This window comes from Pundamilia nyererei, unplaced genomic scaffold (genome assembly GCF_000239375.1).
Source record: "Pundamilia nyererei isolate P.nyererei 1_Seehausen unplaced genomic scaffold, PunNye1.0 scaffold00251, whole genome shotgun sequence".
NCBI lineage: Eukaryota > Metazoa > Chordata > Actinopteri > Cichliformes > Cichlidae > Pundamilia > Pundamilia nyererei.
In genome coordinates this window covers 598375-622042 of record NW_005187652.1, presented here as the reverse complement: position 1 = coordinate 622042, position 23668 = coordinate 598375, and the positions used below count along the sequence as shown (strand labels likewise).

The 23668-nt window shown below is 37.9% G+C and overlaps 1 protein-coding gene across 1 annotated transcript in view; it reads right to left on the bottom strand.

Moving 5' to 3' along the window:
- luzp2 (leucine zipper protein 2) overlaps nucleotides 1–21432 on the bottom strand; it is a 144443-nt gene extending 123011 nt beyond the window's left edge. Inside the window, exon 1 of the mRNA XM_005749629.2 lies at nucleotides 21164–21432. Coding sequence (XP_005749686.2) covers nucleotides 21164–21225 — 62 coding nt within the window. The 5' untranslated portion in view covers nucleotides 21226–21432. The remainder of the gene's footprint in view (nucleotides 1–21163) is intronic.
- Nucleotides 21433–23668: the final 2236 nt, after the last annotated feature.

Sequence of the window (23668 nt, the reverse complement as noted above, 5' to 3'; positions counted from 1 at the left end):
CAGTTGACAATTCAAAATAAGATAAAAACAACAGAATACAATAAAGCAGTGGCGCAGCGACTAATTGTGGGGTGAAATAGCTGATAGTGGTGCTGGGGAAAAAAGGCATGTGCTGAGGCTTCCAGTGTGTATACTGTCACTCAAACACTCAAAGCATCAACTTGGATATGTGGTGACAAAATATGATGATCTATATGAAACTGTATTACTGTCAAATAACACAAGACTAATAAAACATTCTGTAACAGTCTATGACAAAAAAAAATCATTAATGGAGAGACTCTTCTCTAGAATAAATGATAAAATTGTGAAGGGCAGTGATATAACCAATGTATTCAGAAATAAAGTAATAAAATTCATGCCAGATGGCTTTATTAACGTCTTGGCATGTAAATTTGCTTATAAATGCTATATGTGTTTATGATGTTATTTTTTTGTCCTTGCATGTATTTTTTTGTGCTCTATTGCTCAAACATATAAAAGCTCTATGCTTTTATATGTTTGACTGTTGACTACCATGTCACAAACAGCAAAATAAAACAATCTGCTGCACGTACAACTGGAAAAATCAAACGTTTTTTGAAAATAAATGAGCTTTCTGTGCAGAAAACGTCTTTGAAGATGTTAATATTTCCATCTTTCTGCTTTGTGTTAGTCTTTATTGATAAAAGAGCAGGAGCAGTAGCACATCTTGAGCAGTCCGTTGATGTGAATCCTCATAAGACTGCATGACAGGCTTTCCATCCCCCTCACTTTAATTAATTCCACAATCTAAAACCAATATACACATATCGTCAAGAGCATTATGACGGTCCTTTCACTTCAAAATTTGCAATCTCCCAGTTAACAGTTCTTTACAGAGTCACCTACACTGGAGTGTTAAGGTAGCCACTCTTCAACAACAATTACTGCACTTCTTGCTTAAGGTATCGCTCTGTCTCAACTGTTGGCCAACAGAAGGGCTGTGACTGGAATGCTAAATGTGTATTTCTGCAGTAGGAAACCCAGCTATAATTCTGCAGTAGAAACATAACTGCCTTTGCCAAAAGTATATATTCCAGCTCCTGTCAAAATATATTACCACTGCAAGCTAGGTGAGCTTATATCCATTAATTAATACAGAGGATCTGATGTAACTATCATGTGTGCTATGAAACTGTGGTTAAAACGAAAGCAAAATGTGATATGAGAAATATAGTGCTGTGGAAAAGTTTCCCCTTCTTAGATTTTGGCATTTTTGTCATATTTTAATGTTTTAGGTCATCAACCAAATTTTAATATTAGACAAAAATCATGCATAAAACTACAAAATGCATACACCATGAAATTATGAATTAACTGTGACTAACCACATTTTCTTGGGAAACTCACCCAATCCTGATTCCTGCCAGACTAATTAAGTAATTAAGAAATCAGTAAAACAGCAACACATCATGCCGTAATCTACAGAAACAGCTGAGACATAAAGGCAAGGCTTACAAAACCCATTTCTTTGGGACTCCAACAAACCATGATGAGAGCCATTTTTCACAAATGGTGAAAACTTGGAACAGTGGGGAACATTTTCAAGATTGGCTAGCCAACCACATTACCTTAAGAGGGCATCAACGATTCATCCAGTAGGTCACAAAATAACCCAGAACAACATCTACTGCTTTGAGTACGCTGGTAGAGGATAAAAGTGCTATATAAGAACCAGTCCATACCATTTAAAGAACTGCCGACCTCACTTGTCTTAATTAAGGTCAGAGTTCCTTAGTCAACAATAAGAAAGAGACTGGGCAAAAATGGCATTCATGGGAGAGTTCCAAGAGTTTCCAGGAGAAAACTACTGCTGACCAAAAAAGAACACAAGGATTCGATTTACAATTGTCAATAAAATCCCAATGATCCCCCAGACTTTTGAGGAGAATATTCTGTTGATTGGTAAGATGAAAATGTTACTTTATAAAGGTATAAAGGTTTGAGTCTGTTATGTTTGGTGTAGAGCGGACACATGCATACCAACAGTCAAACATGGTGGTGGTGTAACGGTCTTAGGTAGATCTGGATAGCTGTTTTTGAAATCCTCATTTAACAACTGCATTTTGTATTCTTTCAGTTTGTCTCTGACTGATATTAAAATGTATTCTTAAACATTTAGATGTAACCAATAAACAAAAAACTAAGGAAGATGGCAAATTCTTTTTTATGCCACGGTACATGGTGGAGGATATTCTGCTTTTCTTTATTATTATTTTCATTAACTATTGTAGTAGCAATAGGAGTATATTTACATGTACAGCTAGTATAGCTATGTGGCTAGTATCGGCACGCTGTACATAGTTGTGTGGCAGTTCTAAAGCTAGCGTTGTACATGTACATGTAGCTCTGTTTATAAAGTTTGGCCCTCCACTTCCCCTATGTATTTGCAATTTGCGCTTTCCTTTTTTCTGAAAATGTGCATGTTTGACTTATGTATGTACCACTGGTATACATTTTACAGTTAATGATGATCTAATTTTAAAGTAATTGGGCATTTTTTACAGTTGACATTAGCCCATGACATCAGACTATAAAGGATCATTTTTACAGGTCAGGTTTCGTGTAATTGAAAAAGACACAAGAATATCAACCAGTGATCATAAATAGTATTCCAGGCTGTTTGCTAAATCTGAGTCTTATAATTGTCTTTCTTGCGTCATGGAGTCTACAGAATGTTTGCATTTTCTAATTCCTAGATGGCCTAACTTGTGTGTGCTTGCATTAATTCAGCTATACACTGAGATGCAGCAGTAAGCACATAAACCAACTCTTTAAAGAGCCCTGCCATTTTTCCTCCTTGTTTGTCCAGCATGCATTTATTATCCCTCCTCCAATCCATGAACACAAAGAAGCAGTGAAATGAACTTGCTTAAAAGCTTTGTATGTAAAAATGGTGTTTATGTAGAAAAGGCAGCTCAACAAATTCCCAGGAGCACAAGATCATTGTTAATCCAGTTAGGTTGGAAGTAATATTTTATTAGTAGACCTATCCTATAGTAGTAGTCCTCTAGGAGCAAAGGGGTCTATTTAGTAATGCACCCAAGCACTACACAAAGGAACCTGTTGTCAACATAGGTTGGAAGGTGCTGAATTAATGTATGTATGGTACATTATATATTACAGACAATTTTAAAGACTGCGGTGGAACAGTCAGCGATATGACACTCCAATATGCTTCCTTATTTTTAGACTGCTAATTACAGAAACATACACAAAGAATATTTTAATGAATTCATTTTAATGGTTGCAAGAGCTTAATTTTTCCTACACTGAAAAGGCTCAGTGTGAGGCTTTTCAAGCCTCTACAGAAGATGGATTTACAGTTGTATACTTCAGTACCTTTAAGTTATAAACGAAAAAATGAAGTGTGAGGATTTTAAGCATCTTGAATGACTCAAGGACACTTACATATGAAGAGTTGTTCCCGTTCTTGCAGTCAATGCCCACAGCAGGTGACACTACAGACCCTTTGTCTGAATTGAAGCTGATAAGGAGAAGACTGACAAGGTCATGTTCAGCGGGGACAATTTTTAACTCCCACAGGTGACCAGTGTTCGTGTCTTTTTAAACCTCTCCAGTTTCCAGCTTGACACTTCCCTTGACATTCTCCTCCACATTACAGTATGTGTAAGATCCTGCAGATGGTCTCTGTCTTTTTCTAACGGTTTTAATGGGATTGTTGCCTATGATATTGCACACTGTAAGTCCTGGGCAACAAAGAAAATAAAACATATCAAAACATATAGCGCATATATCAAAACACTTGGCTATCTTCATGGTTTCTCATTTAGCCTGTGAATATCATCAAACTTTAAAAAGAAAATGCTGGAAAGTTCCAAGATGTTATGGTCGATTGGTAAATTCAATTTAGTTATCTCCAAGAGACAACTGTTTGAGCAGCAAACAAATACGTTCTCTGCTCTTCTTCCCATGTCACCTTATAGCGGTATGTAGCTAGACAGCCAACGGGACAAATTATTTTTTCTCTTTGCTAGTTTTTGTTAATGGAGTCTAAAAAGTGAAATAGGATATAGGACCAAACCAAATATGTTCAAATTACAATCATAGCAGTGTGTGAAAATCATAAAATATTAACACTTGTTTTTTTCAACACTTTTTGCAGAGAGATTAGTAAGGGAAAAATAAATCGCTGCAGTTCTAATTGAACAATAAATCTATTCATCGTCTAATCCTGATCTAGATGCCTTGCAACAACATCTGCATCTCTTTGTTTATTTGGAAAATCAGCAGCAGCCTTTTTTGTCAGTTTGGGATTCACACCACCAGTATGCATAATGTGCTCATGAAAGTGAACACATTAAAACACTTCTAGCAACAGAGAAAATTATTCACAATGCCTGCAGGTGGGCAGACTCAATGTGCTTTGTTGTGCAGATTTGCACTAAGTGCAGACACTCACAAATGGACTCACAAACACACATGCACAGCCGCGTCACTACATCCCAGCAAACGTGACTACGATGCATTTAATTAGGGGCTTTAAAACTTTGTGTGCATACTAAAAATAATGCAACGCCCTACACACTTGATGTAACTCGCTTTGTTTAAAGACGACTATTTCAGGTTGCCACTCAGCAGGCAAGATAAAGAAATAATGCTCTCATCCTCACTCTCATCAGAGAGTGAAAGCTTATGAGCTGCTCTAGGGATTTGGTAATTTAAACTTTAAGTCTAACAGTCAAACATTAACAGCGCCATGTCTTCAAGATTCAAAATTCACAGCTTTATCCTATAAAATTGCATGCATATTCATGTGTGAATTACAGTTTGTGTAATGCTTAAATGTGATGACGGGTAGCAACACATTTTTAATACTGACATATCCATAAATTAAAGTTACCTAACAACTGTGTTGCAGCTTTGCCAAATGAAAATAATTTTGTTTGTCTATTGCCCCTAAGAAAATATGCTGTTTAAATAGATTTTTTAACTGTATATAGATTTAACATTGTAGATTGTATAGGTTCAGCTGAGGTTTTAGCTGTACCTAAGACCTTGCTACACAATGTTTTTTTCCTGCACTGTATTATGTGGTTATTTTTTTTAATGAGGAATCATTTAAAAAAAAAAAAATATATATATATATATAGAGTAACATGAAGTATACTTTGGTTTTTGTGTCATACATTATTTCAAATAGCATCAAAGTAATAATAGCCATCTGAACCCACTGTGTGCACTACATTGTTTCTTAGTGGGGTGCTTACAGACGCTGATTAGCCTGGCCTACAGAAATGAACCCCAAAAAAAAGCTCTTATGACTGTAATTGCAATAATAAATAATTAGCACAGAAGGTGAGTGAAAGTTATGGACAAAAGCCAACTTTCAAACTTGCAAGATAACATTTAAAGCGTCTGGGCTGCTTTGGAGACCGCTGTCGTGTGAATGACCTTGTCTATGCTTTTCTATCCAAGCGTCTCATCGGGACAAAGAACACCACTGTGACAATCAATTTACTGTTTAAAGGCACTTAATGTTTTGGTGCACATATTGTGAGATCCACAGCTGTATAATAAAAAGCATCTGCTTGAGTTGCACACCGGTGGAAGTGGTAGGGATATGTTGTGATGCGTTCCTGGTGGGATTTGTGCAGATAAGGGCATGGAAACATTTATAATGGATTTGGAAAAGAGATTTTCCATTTGCCTGTCTTTAACAGTATCCTGGAAGTAAGTAATCCCAAAACCCCACATTCATCCTCCAGGGACTTTCATAAAGCTCATTAAATCAGTGTTAAGCCAAACACCTGTCATCAAATGCTAATTTGCTAAACATGCCAGGGGAGTTTGCTTGGTATAACTTATTTAACATCTGAGGTGAATTTTGTAAATGCATCTCCAGATGCCTAATGCAGTTACAAACAGAAATACTTGTTTGAATTCTAATGTCAAGCTTACAGATTCAGATCTGTACAAAATGTCCCCTGTAACCTCCACGGTCCCCCAACTCAATCTGTGTTTATATATTAAAGGGCTGCTGTGAAACTGTGCCCCTATTAGAGAGATTATAAGATTAGAGACACATTAGAATGCATCTCTAATCCCACCAGTCAAGTCAGGACAGTAAGCAATGCCAGGAAAAGCTCCGAGAAAGAGTAAGGACTGTGCGGCTGTATGTTGTTTATGCGTGTATGTGACCCTGTATGTTCTTATGTAAATAACCAATTCTCTGGAGCTTGCCTTTTTTATACTATAGTCATCTTCTTTTTTTTCCTTTTTTTGGTGTGTGGGAGCTTCAGTGCTCCTGGGGAAACGGTGCTTTAGAGCTAAATTGACATTCACTGGAGTGTGCCCCCCTCCTGTCATTTTGTCAACACCATCACCGTGTGGAGCTCAGCCAAGCAAGACATCTGACAGACAGGCAAATGGGAGTGGTGGACTTCAGCAACATAACACCCTCTCACTGCCCTCTCTGTGCCCGATGGTGAGGTTCAATGTGCATACATCCACACACAAAGGAAGAAAGGCCATATCCCATAACCTGGACTTCCTCTTTGCTCTTCGCTAGTTTGCCGTCCTGTTGGAGGAAAAATAAAGATAACAAAAGAAGCAGACGGACTTATCAGAGAGATGAAATCAGAAAAAGAGTGAGCTGCATGACTGGGTTTCCATTTGTTGCCAAATAGTAAATCTGACACTAGAAATTGATTGGAAAGTGACAATGCCCTCTTAATACTGGAGGCTCTATCCTATGACTTTTTCTGGATTAGAAATTATGGCTAGGTGTGCCGCTCGATGGTTACAACTTTAATTTTTGCAATGCCATGTTCGTAAAGGAGAAAAGTAACATGTTTGGAGAATCAACAATCTATCAAAAGCAGTGCATTTCTAATTTAATGATATAAATCCACAATAAAAAAGAAATTCCACGAGAAAATATAGACTTCATTAAAACTGGGCATTAGTTTCACAGTGGCCACAAATTCCTGTAAAACCGTAGATCCTTTTGACCCAAGCCTCTGGATTAATGACATCCCCGACACTTCACATTTCCTCAAGACACCATTTTTCTTTTGCTGTGAATAAACGCGAGTCTCCAAAGTGCCATCACGCGCTGAAGTCTGCGGGCATAAAATCCTCAATCAAAAAATAAAACAAAAACATTTATGAGATAAACTGCCACCGTGGGCACTACTGAACAGCTTCTGGGTGCTAAATGCTACGTGTCACTGCCGCAACCCACCCCTTCTACATACACACTGAACAACGCACTTATCAGTCAGGTGTCATGGCAAAACACTGGAAAAACAGGGCGATAGGGGACACAAATGGAACCAGCACTTGTCAGCCAAGATGGATCCTGACACCAGAATATGCTCGGGAAATGATTAGATAAAAATAACAGAATCCGCCCCGGTGTCTTCAAGGAGGTGTGTTGGCGGCTGATAAAGGATTCAGATTTATGTAGCCTTCACCAAAAGAAGCAGATATTATGTTTCTTGAAAAATGGTACATGGGAGCTTGGCTGTGATGTACAGTATATCCGGCAGAGAGCACAGAACAAATACAGACGGGTTAATAAAAAACAGGAAATGAAAAACACAGGACTCGTTTGGCAGTTTTATGTGATATCTTTAAAAATTATTTTCAATTCTGAACAGGAGTTTGTGGTGTTTGTCCTTGAATGTAGACAGTACGTCTCTGTCAGAGATTGTTTTTCTTGATGTGCCTCACGCAAGCACATAGCACACAAAGAGTCCCTATGCCGATATTGTAGTTGGTTTGTATATTAGAGATAGTCCAATAATCAAGCGGGAAACTCTCACATCAGGGATGCTGTGTTGAATTACTGTACACCCGAGACCACTGACAGCTGTGGAGTGAATTCTGCCAGCTCAGACACTCATCCAATCCCTCCGTTCAATGCTGATCAGACTTCAATTACTCAACGGCATGATACCTACACAAAGGCTTACACTGACTTCCCTGTACTGCACCAAATTAAATTCACATTTGTTTGGGACAACGGTCCCAAAAGGGTGCGAAAGGGTGTGCAACACTTTAGAAACCAAACTGGATCCAGCAGAGACTAACCCAAGAGCTGACTCTGTGTTTGCGTGAAACAGCCTGCTCAGCAATAATTTCACAGTAGGGGGAAGGGACACGAATCCCCTCGAAGAAAGCAAATCTCTACCTTTGATACAATGTTGTGTTCACATTACACTGAGCACAACATTGTATGTGCCAGGTCTGGTTCATTCACTTGTTTGATGTACAGATATTTACAGCAGAATATAAGAATAAAGTTAACCAATAAAACGCTGTCATACTGTTTATACTGAGTCACAATTATCTATAACTTAAAAGTCTACAGTTTCATAGATTTACAGGTTGTTTGAATTACTGTCTTAAAATAGCTGGATTTAATTTAATTTATTCATTAAAATCCCTGCTTCAGAAGATGAAAGTTTATTAAATTTGGGAGAATGTACTGTTAATTGTTTTTTATATAAGAATATTTAATTAACTACAACCTGAGGGAAAAAAAATTATTAGCCATTTGACACTGAACTAACCAATTCAATTCAGTTTTATTTGTACAGCGCCAAATCACAACAACAGTCGCCTCAAGGAGCTTTATATTGTAAGGTAGACCTTACAGTATGACATACAGAGAAAAACCCAACAATCATATGACCCCCTATGAGCAAGCACTTTCAGGATAGTGGGAAGGAAAAACTTCCTTTTAACAGGAAGAAACCAGAACCAGGCTCAGGGAGGGGCGGGGCCATCTGCCGCGACCAGATGGCCAAAAAACCAAGTAAAATACTGTAAATCTATGAAAACAGACATGAATGCTTGTCTATCGTGTCTCCTGTGGGTGGTAGATATCTCTCAACATCCTGTTTGGTATGGCTTTGTTTGATGGATCAAAGTCATATCTTGATTTATAATGACATCAGTTTTGACAAGATGCTTAATAAAACTTGCTACAATGCTATGACAGAGCCTCAACCACGTTGTCTGCTTCTTCACGGCCACCCTTACATGGAGACCATTTCTGATGAAGCTTTGGTGAACAGTAGAATAATCAACTTACGTCAAGTGACTTTTTTTCTGAAGAACATGACTTTTGGACGATGATAATTTGCTTTTGATGGTTCTTTTTAGGCCAGTGATGTATTCTTTTGACCTATAGTTCTCTAGGTTCCTCATGTTTCTCAAACTACAAAGTAACAAACTACAAACAAACTACAAGTCATACCAACATATGTCAGGTTTTTATGTATTAGCTGATTAAAATCACCTTGTTTACTATTTTGTGGCTATCAAACTTCCCGGTTATCTTTGGCATTTTTCAAAAATCCAACTAAGGAAACATGAACAAGCCATGTGCTGTTGGCAATAAAGTGCCTGAAAATATAAATTCATTCACTGCTAATTTGTTTGCTATGTGTAGACATAACAGTGGTTCATTCCTTGAATTAGGTACTTTTTTATGGTTGAGTGAGTCAGGTCAGAGTTAACTGGCTTAACAAAAAAGAAAACATTTATCTGGAAATGGTCAGGGAAACGAAGTGACAAAGCAAGAACACGTGAAAAAAAAGTACACTGTCACACATATGTACTGTCATTTACAAGGAAAAAATGCATTTTTTTTTACACAGTATCTTTCTAAAGAGATAAAGAATACCACAAAAGCTTAACCTTTTAGTAACCTTTTTAGTAATTTCACAAGTCTTTGCTTAAAATTTATTTTTGTCTTTTTTCAAATGGTGTAACATGGCAGGTGTTGTTTCTCTTCTGTTCTTAAGAAAAAGAAAAAAAAAAGCAGTCTGGAGACTGCTGTGACCCTAAATTCACAGCACAGCTGTCTGACTGGGCAGCATTTTTTTGAACAGGTGTCCCTGTTATTGTGCCTAGAACTTCAGCTGGAATAGATTCCATCTCACGTCTCCATTTGTTTATTTACCGCTTATTATAATCAAGGCCTTTGTACATTTGCATGTATTCATAAGGCTTCAAGTCTCCAGGCAAGTTTTGTTGTTAGCATCAAGTAACTCTACTTTAAACTTGCCAACAGACTAATTCTAATTTGGAGGCCGCAGTTATGCACCAACATTACCCTTTACTTCACTGCCTTAGGTGGTTATTGCTCAGATAAATAAATAAATAAATAATAAGCATATTTTAAGGCACCACTTGCTAAACAAGGGTGAAAAATATAAAACACAAGGCTTGAATGACAGATACTTCAAATACCATGTTTTAGATAAATCAGAACAAGTTTTAATAACGAATGAAAGAAGAGAAAAACAGAGATTAATGACAGCTTTGACAAAATAGAGCTGTCTCAATAGGCAGCCGCACAACTAGAGCACAGACAAATGATATAACACAATAAATATATTGATAAAAAGGCCAAACCACTGAACTCTCTCTGTGTATCTTTTACATGATCTAAGCACTTTGTGTCAACCTGTATTATTTATGATCTGTGTCTTTTGTTCACGCCAAAACCAATACCTCCATCCTCCGGTCTCTCTAATATTCTGTGAATAATGCCTCTGAGCACATTTCTTAGTGAACCAATTATGGCCCATTTAACGGTGGAAAAGAATGAAACAAGGGAAACGTTATTATGGTAGATTACTGGTGGCAGCTTAATGATTAGACAAGTACTCTGTGACTAAGAGCTGAATCCCAAGAAAGGCTGAGAAATCAGAGTGGGCAAGATGAACGCGAAACCCCTGATCCCCTGAAAACTACCGCAGCGGTAGTCCAGATCAAGCACTAAACCGCTTCAGTGGAAGAACATGTGATCTGTGAGGGGCAGCACCCTGGTGTAAAAGAGTATCGCCATATGAATGTGAAACATGGTGTTACTGAAAAGACCCGATCTGCTTAGTAACTCCTCTCCAGGAATAAATAAAAGCATAACCTTAGGAGAGATGGAAACCAAAACAGAATTCATATAGCTGGTTGGATTTTCATCTCTCTCGGTTCGAATGGCATTTCTATTTTATGTTTGAAGAGGTGCTATTATGTTCCTTTTCACCTCATATTTGTACCTTTTTACTCTACTACAGTAGCTCTGCATGATTTATGATTCAAAGTTATTTTTATTTATCCTCCTCAGCTCCTCTCCCTTTAAGCCAACTGCCCCTCGCAGAGAGAAGAGTTGGACAGAAGGTGGGTGTGGCTTCTGAGATGGCTGTATTAAGTAAGGTTGTCCACTCTTTCTGATGTCATGCAGAGCCAAGCCTAGAAAAATCTGTTTAAAACAGTGTGTACAGCAGCTGTGCTAAGCATTACTTTTGTAAGTAATGCTTTTGCTAATGGGGTCTTACAACCAGAAATACGTGTGGAAAATGAAAAATGAGACACAGAAAAAATAAGAATAACAATTTAACACACTTGGGCCATAGAATCGGGATTTAATCCAGTCATTACCTAGACGTTCTGGACTTTAGATTTTCAGTTAATAACACTTATCGAGCCAAGCGCTATAGCAATCAAATTTGTTTTCAAAAGCTAATTAAAATAACATTGCCATTCATGCTCTGGTTCCAGTAATTCCAATACAAAAAAGTTGTATGATTCTCAGCTCAACTCTGGATTTTGGACCACTGGTCAGACAAAACGAGATATTTTGATATCAAACATCAATCCACTGGGAAAATGTAAAAGGGCTGCACCGAATCCTTTAAAAAAAAATTCAATGAATAAGTAAATAATTGTAATGGATTAACACATTATTAAATACATTAATCACTTCAAAATATTATCTAAAAAATTACAAATGTTACTAGTTGCAGCCCAACCTGGTATAAATAAATGCAGACTCGAGTGGCACAGATGTCAAACAGCTCAAAATCACATATAGCAAGGGAAATATATACACTATGTTTAATGTTGTGACTGACAGCTAATACATGAAAGTCCCTGAATCTCAGTTCACATACGTGAGCAAATAACTATATGCATGCATTCTTCCTTAGCTGAAGAGAGAATTGACTCCTGGCTGCCCGGCAACAACCAGCTGAAACAACACGGGTGTTTTATATGCAGCTTTTGTTTATTATGGTTATACATCTTGCACCTCACTGTAAAAAAAAAAAAAAAGCAGGCTGCCCACTAATGACTCGTCACTGAGAGAACAGCCATCATGTTTACAGGGAGTGTGCAATTAAATGCCTGTCAATTACAAGAGTGACTAATATCTGTGCTGACACAACGATGAAGATTCACATCAAAGGTATGGCTCCCAGCAGCTATAATGCAAACCTGCAATAAGATTATTTCAAATTACACCATGAATGCAAGAAGACAGTGAGAGGGTGCACTTACAGTCAGCTCTCCTCGGCTTTGCAGAGTTTCACTGCAGTTAGCATCCAGTGTACACTACTGTATGTTTCCAGTACTCAATGGCAGATACAGAAAGAACAAAATGATGTTGAATTCAGTTCCTAAGAAGCAGGGAACTACATAATAGCTAAAAACAATTCACACAGTAATAATGAGCTTATTTGCAATACTCCTCAATTAAATAAATTGTGAAAATAGCCTATTGTGTAATAGCGGATTTTCCAGTATCCTTGTAGTTCATCTGTAGTTCAAGAGAATTCATCATACCCCATCAAATACACAACAGCATCACACTTTCCAGCTCTGACAAATATTGGGCAGAGCAGTACTTTATAAAACTTCAACCAGCTCTGGTGGTGGAAAAGCATAAGTGAAATGTTCTGCTCCATTTTATCCAGTCGTTAAGTGATGACGTGACGAATCCTATTTCCGGGCCTAAAGTAGCCTGCGTTTAATATGGCTTTTGTGTTGTTAACATGTTTAATGTTTTGTATTTTCTTCTATTTAATCTCAAAAAGCTCCTAAAACAGTCAGTGATCACTGTTGACCTCCCTTGGCTTTTATTACCGCTAATCATTTATTTAAGCTCAGTTTTTAAAATCATAGGATGTAACTACAGCCCAGCCCATGCAGCAGTATATGAATGACTAACCTCGTATTGTGGATGGATTATCTCAGTTGTTCTCCTGGCTGAAGTTTGGTCCTTTTACAGCATCCTGCCATGAGATTACATTTGTTCCTGACCACCAAGAACACTCACGCTAACTTTTATCGAGTGGAAAAAAAGTTAGCTTGTTTATATTATGCTATAGCTGTGTCGCTAGCGGTCACGTAGCACATCATTAGCTACAGCTAGCCAAACTTCAGTAACCCTACAAACATCACTGCTGTTTAGTTTTCTGTCTTCATTTATGTTGGAAGTGATAACAGAGCTGTACATTGTAATTTGTTTCCAAAACCCCACAGTCAGGACATGCTATATTGTATTTAGATAGAAGCTAGCGAGCTAACTTCCTGCTAACTTCTAACTCCGTTAAATGTCATAAATTCCGTTTTCATGGATACCTGGATGTTAAACTCAATTGTTACACCTGGTACAGCAGAACGCTGATCATTTTATTAAAGATGAAAGATTTTAGACAGTTTTTCAACTCTTAGTAATGCCATAGTGATCGTTTGATATATGGACCTGCAGCGGAGTTTAGGCCCAGACACGGCTAGTGACGTCAGACTTAATGACCGGATGGGACCTGTGCCCATACCATGTTATGGATAATAATGATTTTCCCTAACATTACAGCAGAGAGGGTGTTCACCACAGTTCAAGACATAGCATTAACAACAACACAGGAAAGCACAGCTTTTTATCTGAAAGATGTTGCACATGGCGGTGGAGTCACAGAAAATTATCACTTGACTCTTAGTTCCACAGAACATTTTAGCATCTTTTTTTGGGTTTTCTGTCTCTGCTCTCTGTTGCAGTTGCTTGTTTCCAGTCACAGTAGGAAGCTGTTTTTATTTCTACTTTCAAGATACTTTCTAACTGTAGTACATAGTTACTTGATGTGTATTTTGCTTATGGTTTTGCATAACCATGCTTATAGCTTTCAGGGTTAAGACAAACGGTACTTTCATTAGTGTTAATTTTAGTGTCAATTCAGCAGTACTACGATTCCAAAGCTTTAGGATTTTCCTACTTATATTCCTAATTCTATTTCTGATATCCTGTAAAAAAAACTATTCATTTCAGATCCTTGAGAAAAGTGGAAATGCTTTACTGTTTGCCAGTTAACGACACAGCCTTAAACTCTATGCATTCCACATATCAGACAAAATTCCTGTCCTAATAGGAGAAACACGAACATCTTTACACTTTACAGTCACATTCATCTCCTTTCATGCAACAAACTGAAAGAAATGTGCATGTCTGCACTGCTTCAAACTTGTAGACTACTCTGTGCCATTGTTGTCTTTTCTCCCAAACAAATGGAGATCAGTTGACAGTTATGCAAGCACAAATAAAAGGTCTTGTTTGTTGATTTCTTTTGTGTTCTGCCCTTTTTACAGATAAATTAGGAACTTGACGAACTCAAGTGGCATAATTGCTAATTAGCAACCATAATTGTGATCATTGAATTCAGGAACAATAATATCCCCCAACACTGAATCCAACACTGCAAAGGCAGAACACTAACGCCACACTGAAAACACTGAAGAAATGGTATTAAGTCTATTTTCGTTTACTGGGCAATTTTAGATAATTAGCATTTGCAATTAATTTGAAGTGCAGTCATCCGTCAGTGCTAAATGCAGTCATGCAACAAGCATTTTACCTGATAATGCCAGGCCACATTTGTTATTTAAGGAGAATGATAATTGTGGTAAAGCTTTTAAGATCGAGATAACAGAAGGTCGGGCACCGCTGCACCAGTCAAGCTCACATTTTTCTCAATATTTATTTGATCCCAAAGTTCTTTTAAAATTTCAGCAGTGTTTTTGTTGAAAAAGAATGACACTATCTTGGTAGAATTTTTAGTCTTTTTGTCCACCATATTTCCAAAATCTTTGTTTTGTTACATCAAGCAAATATCCAGGTTGTCATATGGCACATGGGATAATGTGCCGTTACATGATAAATCTTTTGAAGTGTTTGAAGAATAAACACTGCTGTCATTGCAGATATCTTTTATAGAACATAGTACCTGAAATGTGGCCTTGAATATAGAATGCCTGGCTACTCTTCACCCAGCACCAATCGTGGTCCTTTTAATTACTTTCTCATTTGTAGGAGCCACCCAAGGTTCTGTTTATTGTAGCCCACTTCATTACTGTCATGTGGCCAGTGTGGTTGCCATGGTGTGACCATTACGCCATGTCCTTTGAATTTCAATTATCATTCACAGTCTGATTTGTGGAGGACATTACTGAGCTGCACAAATATCATTTTGTCTCATCTTGAGGAGTCCCTGAAAGTCATATCTATAATCATGCCTCTGCTATAGATGCTGTTTGATGCTATGGCAAAATGTGAAAATGTGAAATCATGCTTATTTTTTCTCCAAGTAATTTTCATCTATGCAAATGTGTCACGCTGCCTTGGCCGAATCATGATACAGCTGTGTACTGCTGTACATTGAAAAGTCACTCAGACGTTGCTACCTTATTGTAATTACACAGATCAGAGTTGGTGTGCTTTCGGTCTCTTTCCTACACATTTTGCCACATTACAAAATTCCTAAATGTTTGCAAAAAGCATGTCAGTCCAAACACGCCAGCATACCCAAATGTCTTTCAGTACAAACAAAAGGACCAGTTCATTTAGCTAACGATCTTGCTCTTAATACCAATTGAGAAAAATGGCCACACAGCTAAGCCTTTAAGAACGAACATAGGTAAGCTCTGCGTCACACACTTAATTAACAGAACCTTATTTTTAAAAACAGCTGCCCTTTTATCACTCAAATGGTAAACGATGTTCAGGGTGAATTGTTTCCATTTTGTCATTATCCCCGCCAACCAACTGAAGTCCCATCAATGTATAGCTTTATATTACCATCGTATCCTCCTCAACAGTTGGATCTAATTCCACATCAGCTCTATGCTTGACTAGTTAATTCTCACTCTCCCCATGTGCCAGACGATGTTTGTGAGCAGCTTCACTCTGTATGCGGCTTGTTTTATCCATAAAATTTAGAAATGCAAAGCTGAAAATAAATCAAACTGTGAGCACTTGCACAATGAAATGTCATGTGGAGTTTCTCTCCACTGCTGTACATCTTGTTTGAATATGTTTATCATTTGTAGCAAAATATTGATTTGATGGAAATAAAGGTTTGCTGCAATTTTTCAGCTCCGCACACGTGAGGCCAAGGCAGCATCTGCGAGCACATTTCTGCACTCTTTCTACTCAACTGGATGAGAAAACAGTTGCACGTTGAGATGTTGCTTTATAAGAGAAAACGCTCTCTGTGATGTGAAAATGCAGATGTACTGAACCATTTCCACAAGGACCTACGTAAATTAAGACAGAGCACAAAGTTTTGATGCTTGAGGCAAGACATATTTTTAATTAACCTAACAGATGTCTCAATGAAGTTCCCCAATTGATTACTTCCATATTTAAACATGAATAAAATGTCATGTTTAAATATGGAACATAAGCTAAGTGAACAGGAAATGAGAGACATTAAATTCCAAAAGAAATGCTGTAAAATAAGCACATTAATTTGTATTTTGTGATATTTATTTCCATTTCCCTGAAAGAAGATTGATTCTCAAAGCTAAATATGGAAGAGCGTGGAGAAGAGAAAAGAGAAAAACAAACAAAAAAGTTCCTACCTGCCGTTTCCTGCCTTCAAATTGACCTATTAATGCTCATTTTCTGCTCTATATTTTTGTTCTTGGACTCGACTAAAGCACATTTGTGTGGGTCAAAGTTCAAACTAATCCTGGGTTATCTCATACTGTGCTATAGCTACCCTTCACAAACAGAAGGATTTAACAGCAGATGGATGGGGCCGCTATGCTCAAAGCTTAAACTGTGTGCCTGAGATGACAATATTAATAATATCCGCACTCTCTGACACCACAAAGATCTAAATCTTTTGATTTGTCAGCCTTTTTTGTATAAATGCTGACCCTGATTTGAAACTACGGCCATTGTAGCAGCAGGAAATACCGAAAAACAAAAGAGGTCCACTTTAAAATGTCACTAATGGACATGAACACAGTTTCAAAAAGAAAAAAAAAGCTTATTATTAAAGGCAAAATCACCAAAAACAGCAATCTGATGATTTTCCTTTGTTTTTTGGTTTGTTTGTATTTTTATCAGATGTAGGAATGACCCTCCTTTTCATGTCTGACCTTATATAACGTTAAGGGCAGTCTCAATTTAAAATAATAATTTGCAATGTGACCGGTAACATCTCTATTACTAGCTATTAATATATAAAGCAACACTGTTGTACTCAATTGCCGTCCAAAATACTCATAAATATTTGATATTGTGGAGATCCCACCAGATATCCCTGTTTCCAAGAGGAGTCTGCTAAGGTAAGAGACATCAAAGACAGTGTCAAAGAAATGAGTCAAATATGTTTCAAGAAATGCTCTGAAAGGGAATATGTGAAAGTTTAAAAAGGTGGAGCTGTTTGATCTGTATAGAGCAAAAAAAAAAAAAAAAGCCAAATGCAGAGGAGACAAGCTTACTGTAGTAGCCCCCAGTGCTGACCCAGAAGTGGAAAGTCATATCTCATGGGACTGATGTCAATGCAGCCTTGTGTTGTGCCTAAGTACCAATTGATTTTTGCAATGACACATGGCCCTGCACCACTATTATGTGGCCCGAGTAACCCGCTCAATTCATTAAAACACCATAATTCTTTATAAAGGACTTAAATAACCGAGAACTGGAAACAGCATTTTGAGTTTTACAGTTTTTACAGAGATGACATTAAAATGTTAACAGAATTCTTATACGTACTTTTAGTTAGTAAGCCTATTAAAAGTCTTAGATTTTAAGACAGTAAAACAGAAATAAACATGGTTGTAGTGGTATCTGGTGGCAAACCTTACTCCATAGTTCCCTTATGGCTTTAATGACTTTCAGTTAGAGTTTGCTTTGGTTTAGCCAACAAAACTATTTGATTAGGTTAAAAAGAACCATTACCCACATATTATAAAGTCTGTCTGACAGAAAGTTATGAAGGCTTGTGCCATATTACTCTATGCTCATCTGGAAGAAGGGTCTTTATAACAGCCTTGAAGTTTCAAAGTTTTCTTCTTTATTTATTCATTTATTTATTTTTTGCCATTGTTTGTTAAGGATGTTTTGTCTTTTAAAACCTCCCCGCAGCACCTTTAAGCAGACCAAAGGCACATCGAAATGCAGCCATCACGCATGAAAACTTGACACAGTTCCTATTTTATTAATTCTCACTTCTTTAGGTGACTCTATCAGGTCGCAGGATAGAGGCTGCAGTTAACATATGAAATGGATTCTCTTACGCACCACTGATGAAATGAATCAAGCAAAGCCAGCCAGAGCAATACACAGACTAGACAGTCACAGTCACAATTCATTTTACTGGTGCAGATACACCTCGCAGTCAGTCTCTTCAGTGCCACACTATTATAAGAAAAAATGAGGATGTCACAAATGATAAGCAATGTTTGGACCCATGACCTCCAGGATAACAGCAAAAATGTGACAGCTGCTTGAAGAAGCAATCAGCTATTGTTTGGAGTACCAGCTGGATCAAACAACAAAAATCCACCCGCGGCACCAACGTCATTCCCAGGTTTGGCATGTGGCATGTGGCTTTATTAAAACAATAAGAAAGGAGCAAAAGGAAATTTTAAGAATTTGAATGAAAACAGAAACACAACAGGCACAGAAGAGGTTCAAAAAATCTAAACGTCTGTACCGCTTCAAACAAGTTCGGAAAACAAATAAATATGACAACAACAATAAAAAAAAATGTAAGAGTCATTACCACAGCAGGATCACTGTAGAGGGACGCTAGATTAATACACAGTTTAGTAGAACAATACACAGCTGGCTATTGAAATGCATAGCTGTATATCTGACATGTCTACCTTTAAGCATATCAACCACAGCAGGAGAACTAAACCTGCTCAGTGGAGACCTTTAATTGAATCCATCCAAGGATCCCTGTAGAGGTGTCTTTATGCTGTCCTTTTCATTAACATTTAAAACCATGGCCATCTGTAGACTCACAGTCCTGAGCAAAAGTGTCACCACGTTATTGTTAGACAAAATAATAGAAGCATCTTTCACTACGAGCCAAAAAGTTCATTGGCGATCATGGAAATCTGAGCCTGAAAAAAACAAGCATGCAATTTTTTTTTTACTGAAGCTGAATAATTACCACAGAGAAAAAAAAGATCAATTTAAAGAAAACTGGGGCTCCAGAAAAAAAAAAATAATGTAGGAGTTTATTATTTGAATTCGCCGAAATGATTGTTTTGGGGTTGTTGTTTTTTTTCAATTCCGGCATTATAAGATTAGCTAGTCAGATATGTTGCTTCCTGAAGGCAAAGCAGGCAGACGTGGCTTTGCAAATCTATTCAGGTGTGAACATTTTTTCTCCCTTTTTTTTTTAACATGACCTGAAGTTCAGAAGGTCACAATTGACCTTATTTCTCGACCAGCCCTCCGCTCTTAACCAAGCGCAGCCTTCCAATCCCATTACTTTTTTTTTTTAATGCTAAGTCTGGAAACAAACCGTCTTATAAAACACTGATTACATCTGTGTGTTCTGGTAATTACTTTTCATGACTTTCCCCCTCAAGACGTAGCATACAATCTGTGCTGACCTGCCAAATTACCACTGTAATGCCCTGCTCTCCAATTAGTGTTCAAAGATTACCTCTAAGACTAATAATGGTATACACGGTTTAAAAATAAATCTTGGGAGACAGCGTATATTTTAATTAATCAAAGTCAAACAAAAGCACTATTAGTTTCACAGCTTAGAAAATGGCTAAATGAGTCTGCGAACTCACAAAACCCTTAAAAAAACCCCAAACTGATAAATGATTAAAAAGTTGTTACCAGAAGATTACTTGTATATATGACTTAAAGGTAACATCTAATTGTAGGTGTGCTAAACGAACATAAATAATTAAATAAAAAATGTGTGAGTACTTGGATTGCTGACTGCTAAATGCTAGAGGTTAATACATCAATATAGCCCCTAGTTATATGACTCATACATCATCAGTGCTACCTCTCTGCTATTGACAAATATGTTGGATGTGTGCAGTAACCTTGACTTTCTCTACAAATTCTCCTCTGTTGTAACCCTTGAGGCAAAATAAATAATTGCTAGCCCTGACGGTGTTTAGCATGTCACTAACAAGTGCACAGACATGTGTCCATTTGGTTCAAATCAACAGCAAAAAACACTGAGTTCAAAGACATCATTCTCCCCGTGGATATTTTCCCCAGAAACTGCATTCCACTCACTCACCACTAAAAGATGGGATGTTTTTGTGTTTTTTTTGGGGGGGGGCAATGATGGAGAAAAGAAAAGGCGGAAAAGGCAAGTTTTATAATGCATGCCTTCCTGCGTGTGATGTCTCTATGGTAAAGTCAAAGCCCTGAATTTCCCCTCTCACGGCTCTCATTAAGGCAGTGGTGTCAGGCAGTGGCAGAGAGGAAGGATGATTTTATCAATGATTTAATTAATCATCAAAACTCTCCTTCTCTACACATCGCTCTCTTCATTTGTCCATCCTTCTTGTCTATCACTGTTCCTTGAGCTTTTTTTAAATATTGCAGATAAGCGAAAGGAAACGCGCACACACCTGCTCTTTCTAAGGCACTGCAACACAAGTCGCCTTGTCCTTTCTCTCAGTTCCCCTGACTTCAACTTGCTCCCTCCCAGACCACGCAGCAAAAGTCCTCAAAAAAAAAAAAAAAAAAAAAAAAAAAAGCAATGTCGCCACTATTCAGGGGAAAGCGGAGGAGGCAAATCCAGTGAATTACCTCCACAAAAGGACAACTGTGTCTCAGCCTGCTTCAGAACTAAAAAAGATAATAGCCCAGTTCAACAGCTAAGCTCTTCCTTCCTCCTTTAAGTCTCTCAGTTTCTAACATTCTTAGCACACACAGAGCCACTGCCGGGACGAATTAACGCTTCAGTATTTGGCAGGACTGAGCAGACCTCCAGAATACCATGCTTTGAACCAAGACACCCCTTTTGTTTCAGAGTCTCCGGCAGGATGAAACTGACAGGAGAAAAAAAGAAAAAAGAAAAGAAATGTTTTCTTGTTTATCTCTTACCTGGTATTGAGGCTCAGAGCTGGACAGAGAAGCAGTAAGCAAATAGCTTGGATGAATTTCATAGCTGTCTCACACTCCCGTTCCTTCTCCCTTCTTGGATGATTTTTGCCTTTCCCCCGTGCCTCTCTCCCTCGCTCTCTAGCTCTCCCACTGGCTGCCTGGGTTTTTTAGCGCACTCTCATCCACACACGCACCCAGACACACAAGCGGCGAGGCAGACAGATGCAACACAGTGGCTCGGCGAGAGGGAGGATCTCTGGCTTTAAATAACACGGGGACACGGACCGACTTGGTAATGGAAAGGAGCGGGTGGGGCTGAAATCAAGAGAGGGAGATGTGGGAGTGATATGATGTCAGCGCCAGTGCAGCTATAGCTATTGGCGAAAGGCTTTCTTTTTTCTTTTTTTCGCATTGTTTGGTGTTGGTTGTTCCTGCAACAGTACACCTCTCCATTCACTGCGTTCTCTTTACTTCCTTGCATTGTGATAGATAGGTGGAGGTACGAGCCAAAGCATTTAGTGGAAACATTTAGCAATGCCAGGTCGTGGCTGCAAGTAACAGCAAAGTCACAGTTTAGTTTAGTGAAGGTAATGCATGAACAGATTTATAGTGCAATTATTAATGAAGCTCTGCACTTCAAGCAGAAATCAAGGTCTGGTACCAAATTTTAGTGAGCGAAAACGGAAAATGAAGACCTGAATAAACTGAAATAATAAACTCTGACGAAAAGATACCAAGTCTTTTTTTTTTTTTGCTTTATTACAGTATGTGTAATTTCAATGAAATGTTGATAGAAAACAAACTTTATAGAAAAGAATGTAAAACCTATGTAGAGGTAAAATACAAATCTTGGAAATGTCGGGGGGGGGGGGGGGGGGGGTTGTGTCTAATTGAGTAACTTTAATAGTTCAGAAACAGTTCATTGCAGTAAACAGAAATTATGTTAAAACCCAACACAAACACACACACACGCGCGCGCGCGCACACACACACACACACACACACCTCATTTATTTTTCCCACTGTTCACAGTAACTCTATTTCAGTCATGACCACTATAATCAGAAGAAGAATGTGATTTCAGTATGCAGTAATTTGTACTGGGCCTCATATCTCTGCAGTGGGACCTCCCATATTTCTCTGGTCACTAGGACATTGCTACACTCGCCTGCCATTTGAATGGAAGATGCTAGCTTGTCTGCAAACACTGGCTAACTATTAGCAAAGTAATAGTAAAAAGTGAAAACAGGAAATATTTCCTGCTTTTACATTTTATGCTTTCAAAGTAAAAGTTGCCCCTTACGACTCCACCCAACAGAGTTTAAAAGGTGCATTGTTTACTTTGAAAGAGAATGTTCTTGGGTTCTGGTTTGTGTTCTCCTTTTCACAGTTTTGGACATGAGTCGTAGTTTTAGAGTGTTTGCAGACAAGTAGTAATATGTATGTCTTACATTTGTTTTGCCAGTTGATTCCGTAGCCATCAGCTGATCTGGGCTTTTGTCAGCTGGTATGGTACGATTGCAGGCTCGGTATCTAAAGTAGCAAAGTTATCGCAATCCTCTGTGTTGTACATAATTTTATAACAACTTGTAAAATAACCAAATAAAAAAAACAACAAAACTTTGTTAGCAGAAGAAGCTGAAATAGAAATAAAGTTTAATGTAGACCTTACAATATAATAGTTCAAAGTTAAAGCAGACGTTGTCCAGTATGGCATGTAGGCTTGATTATTTAAATTAACCACACCTGAGCCCTAGGTCAGACCTGCACTAGGATAGGAAAAGATAGAAATGTGCTGTAATTAAATCATCTTCCCACCCCAGTCTCACTTGCCTTGCAGATCACTTTGATGCTTCAAGTTAACCTTGTGAAAGTTAGAGCAGCTCAAGAACAAAATGTTGAGCACTGAGAGGATGTTCAAAGTCAGATTCCGAGCCATGTAATACAGGTAGAATATTAAGCAGTCCATACAAAAGGTGGGGGTCACACACCATAGGCATGATAAATGATTTCCATTACAGGTTTAATAGAGTTTGAAGTCTATTGTGCCCTAGTACTAGCTCATTTTCCATACTGAAAGATTTCCAGCCATTTATTTGGCGTAATTATAAGTTCATGCATGGAAACCCATAGTGACCAGTTGTAATGAGTCTGCTAGACCGCAGCTTGCCATGGTTACTGTGGAGAGCATCTCGTTGGACCTCCATAATCTGTCTCAATCATGTGTCACATCAGCCTGAAACTTGCAGTCCCACTGCTCTGAGCCAACCTGTTGAGCATCTTATCATAATGAAGAATAATTACCATAAAATGAGCATGAATTGTTGATATTATGCAAGATTACGTTTAGATAATTCCCATAGCTAAGCCTGAATGTCACATCAATTGATTTGTGTATTTTGTTTCCAAATGCTTCATTTGAATTTTGAATTTAGCCTAAATAGGATGCTTTGATTCAGTCGGAGCCAAGAACTGTTTAGTGTTTTTGGGTTTTTTTTTGTTTGT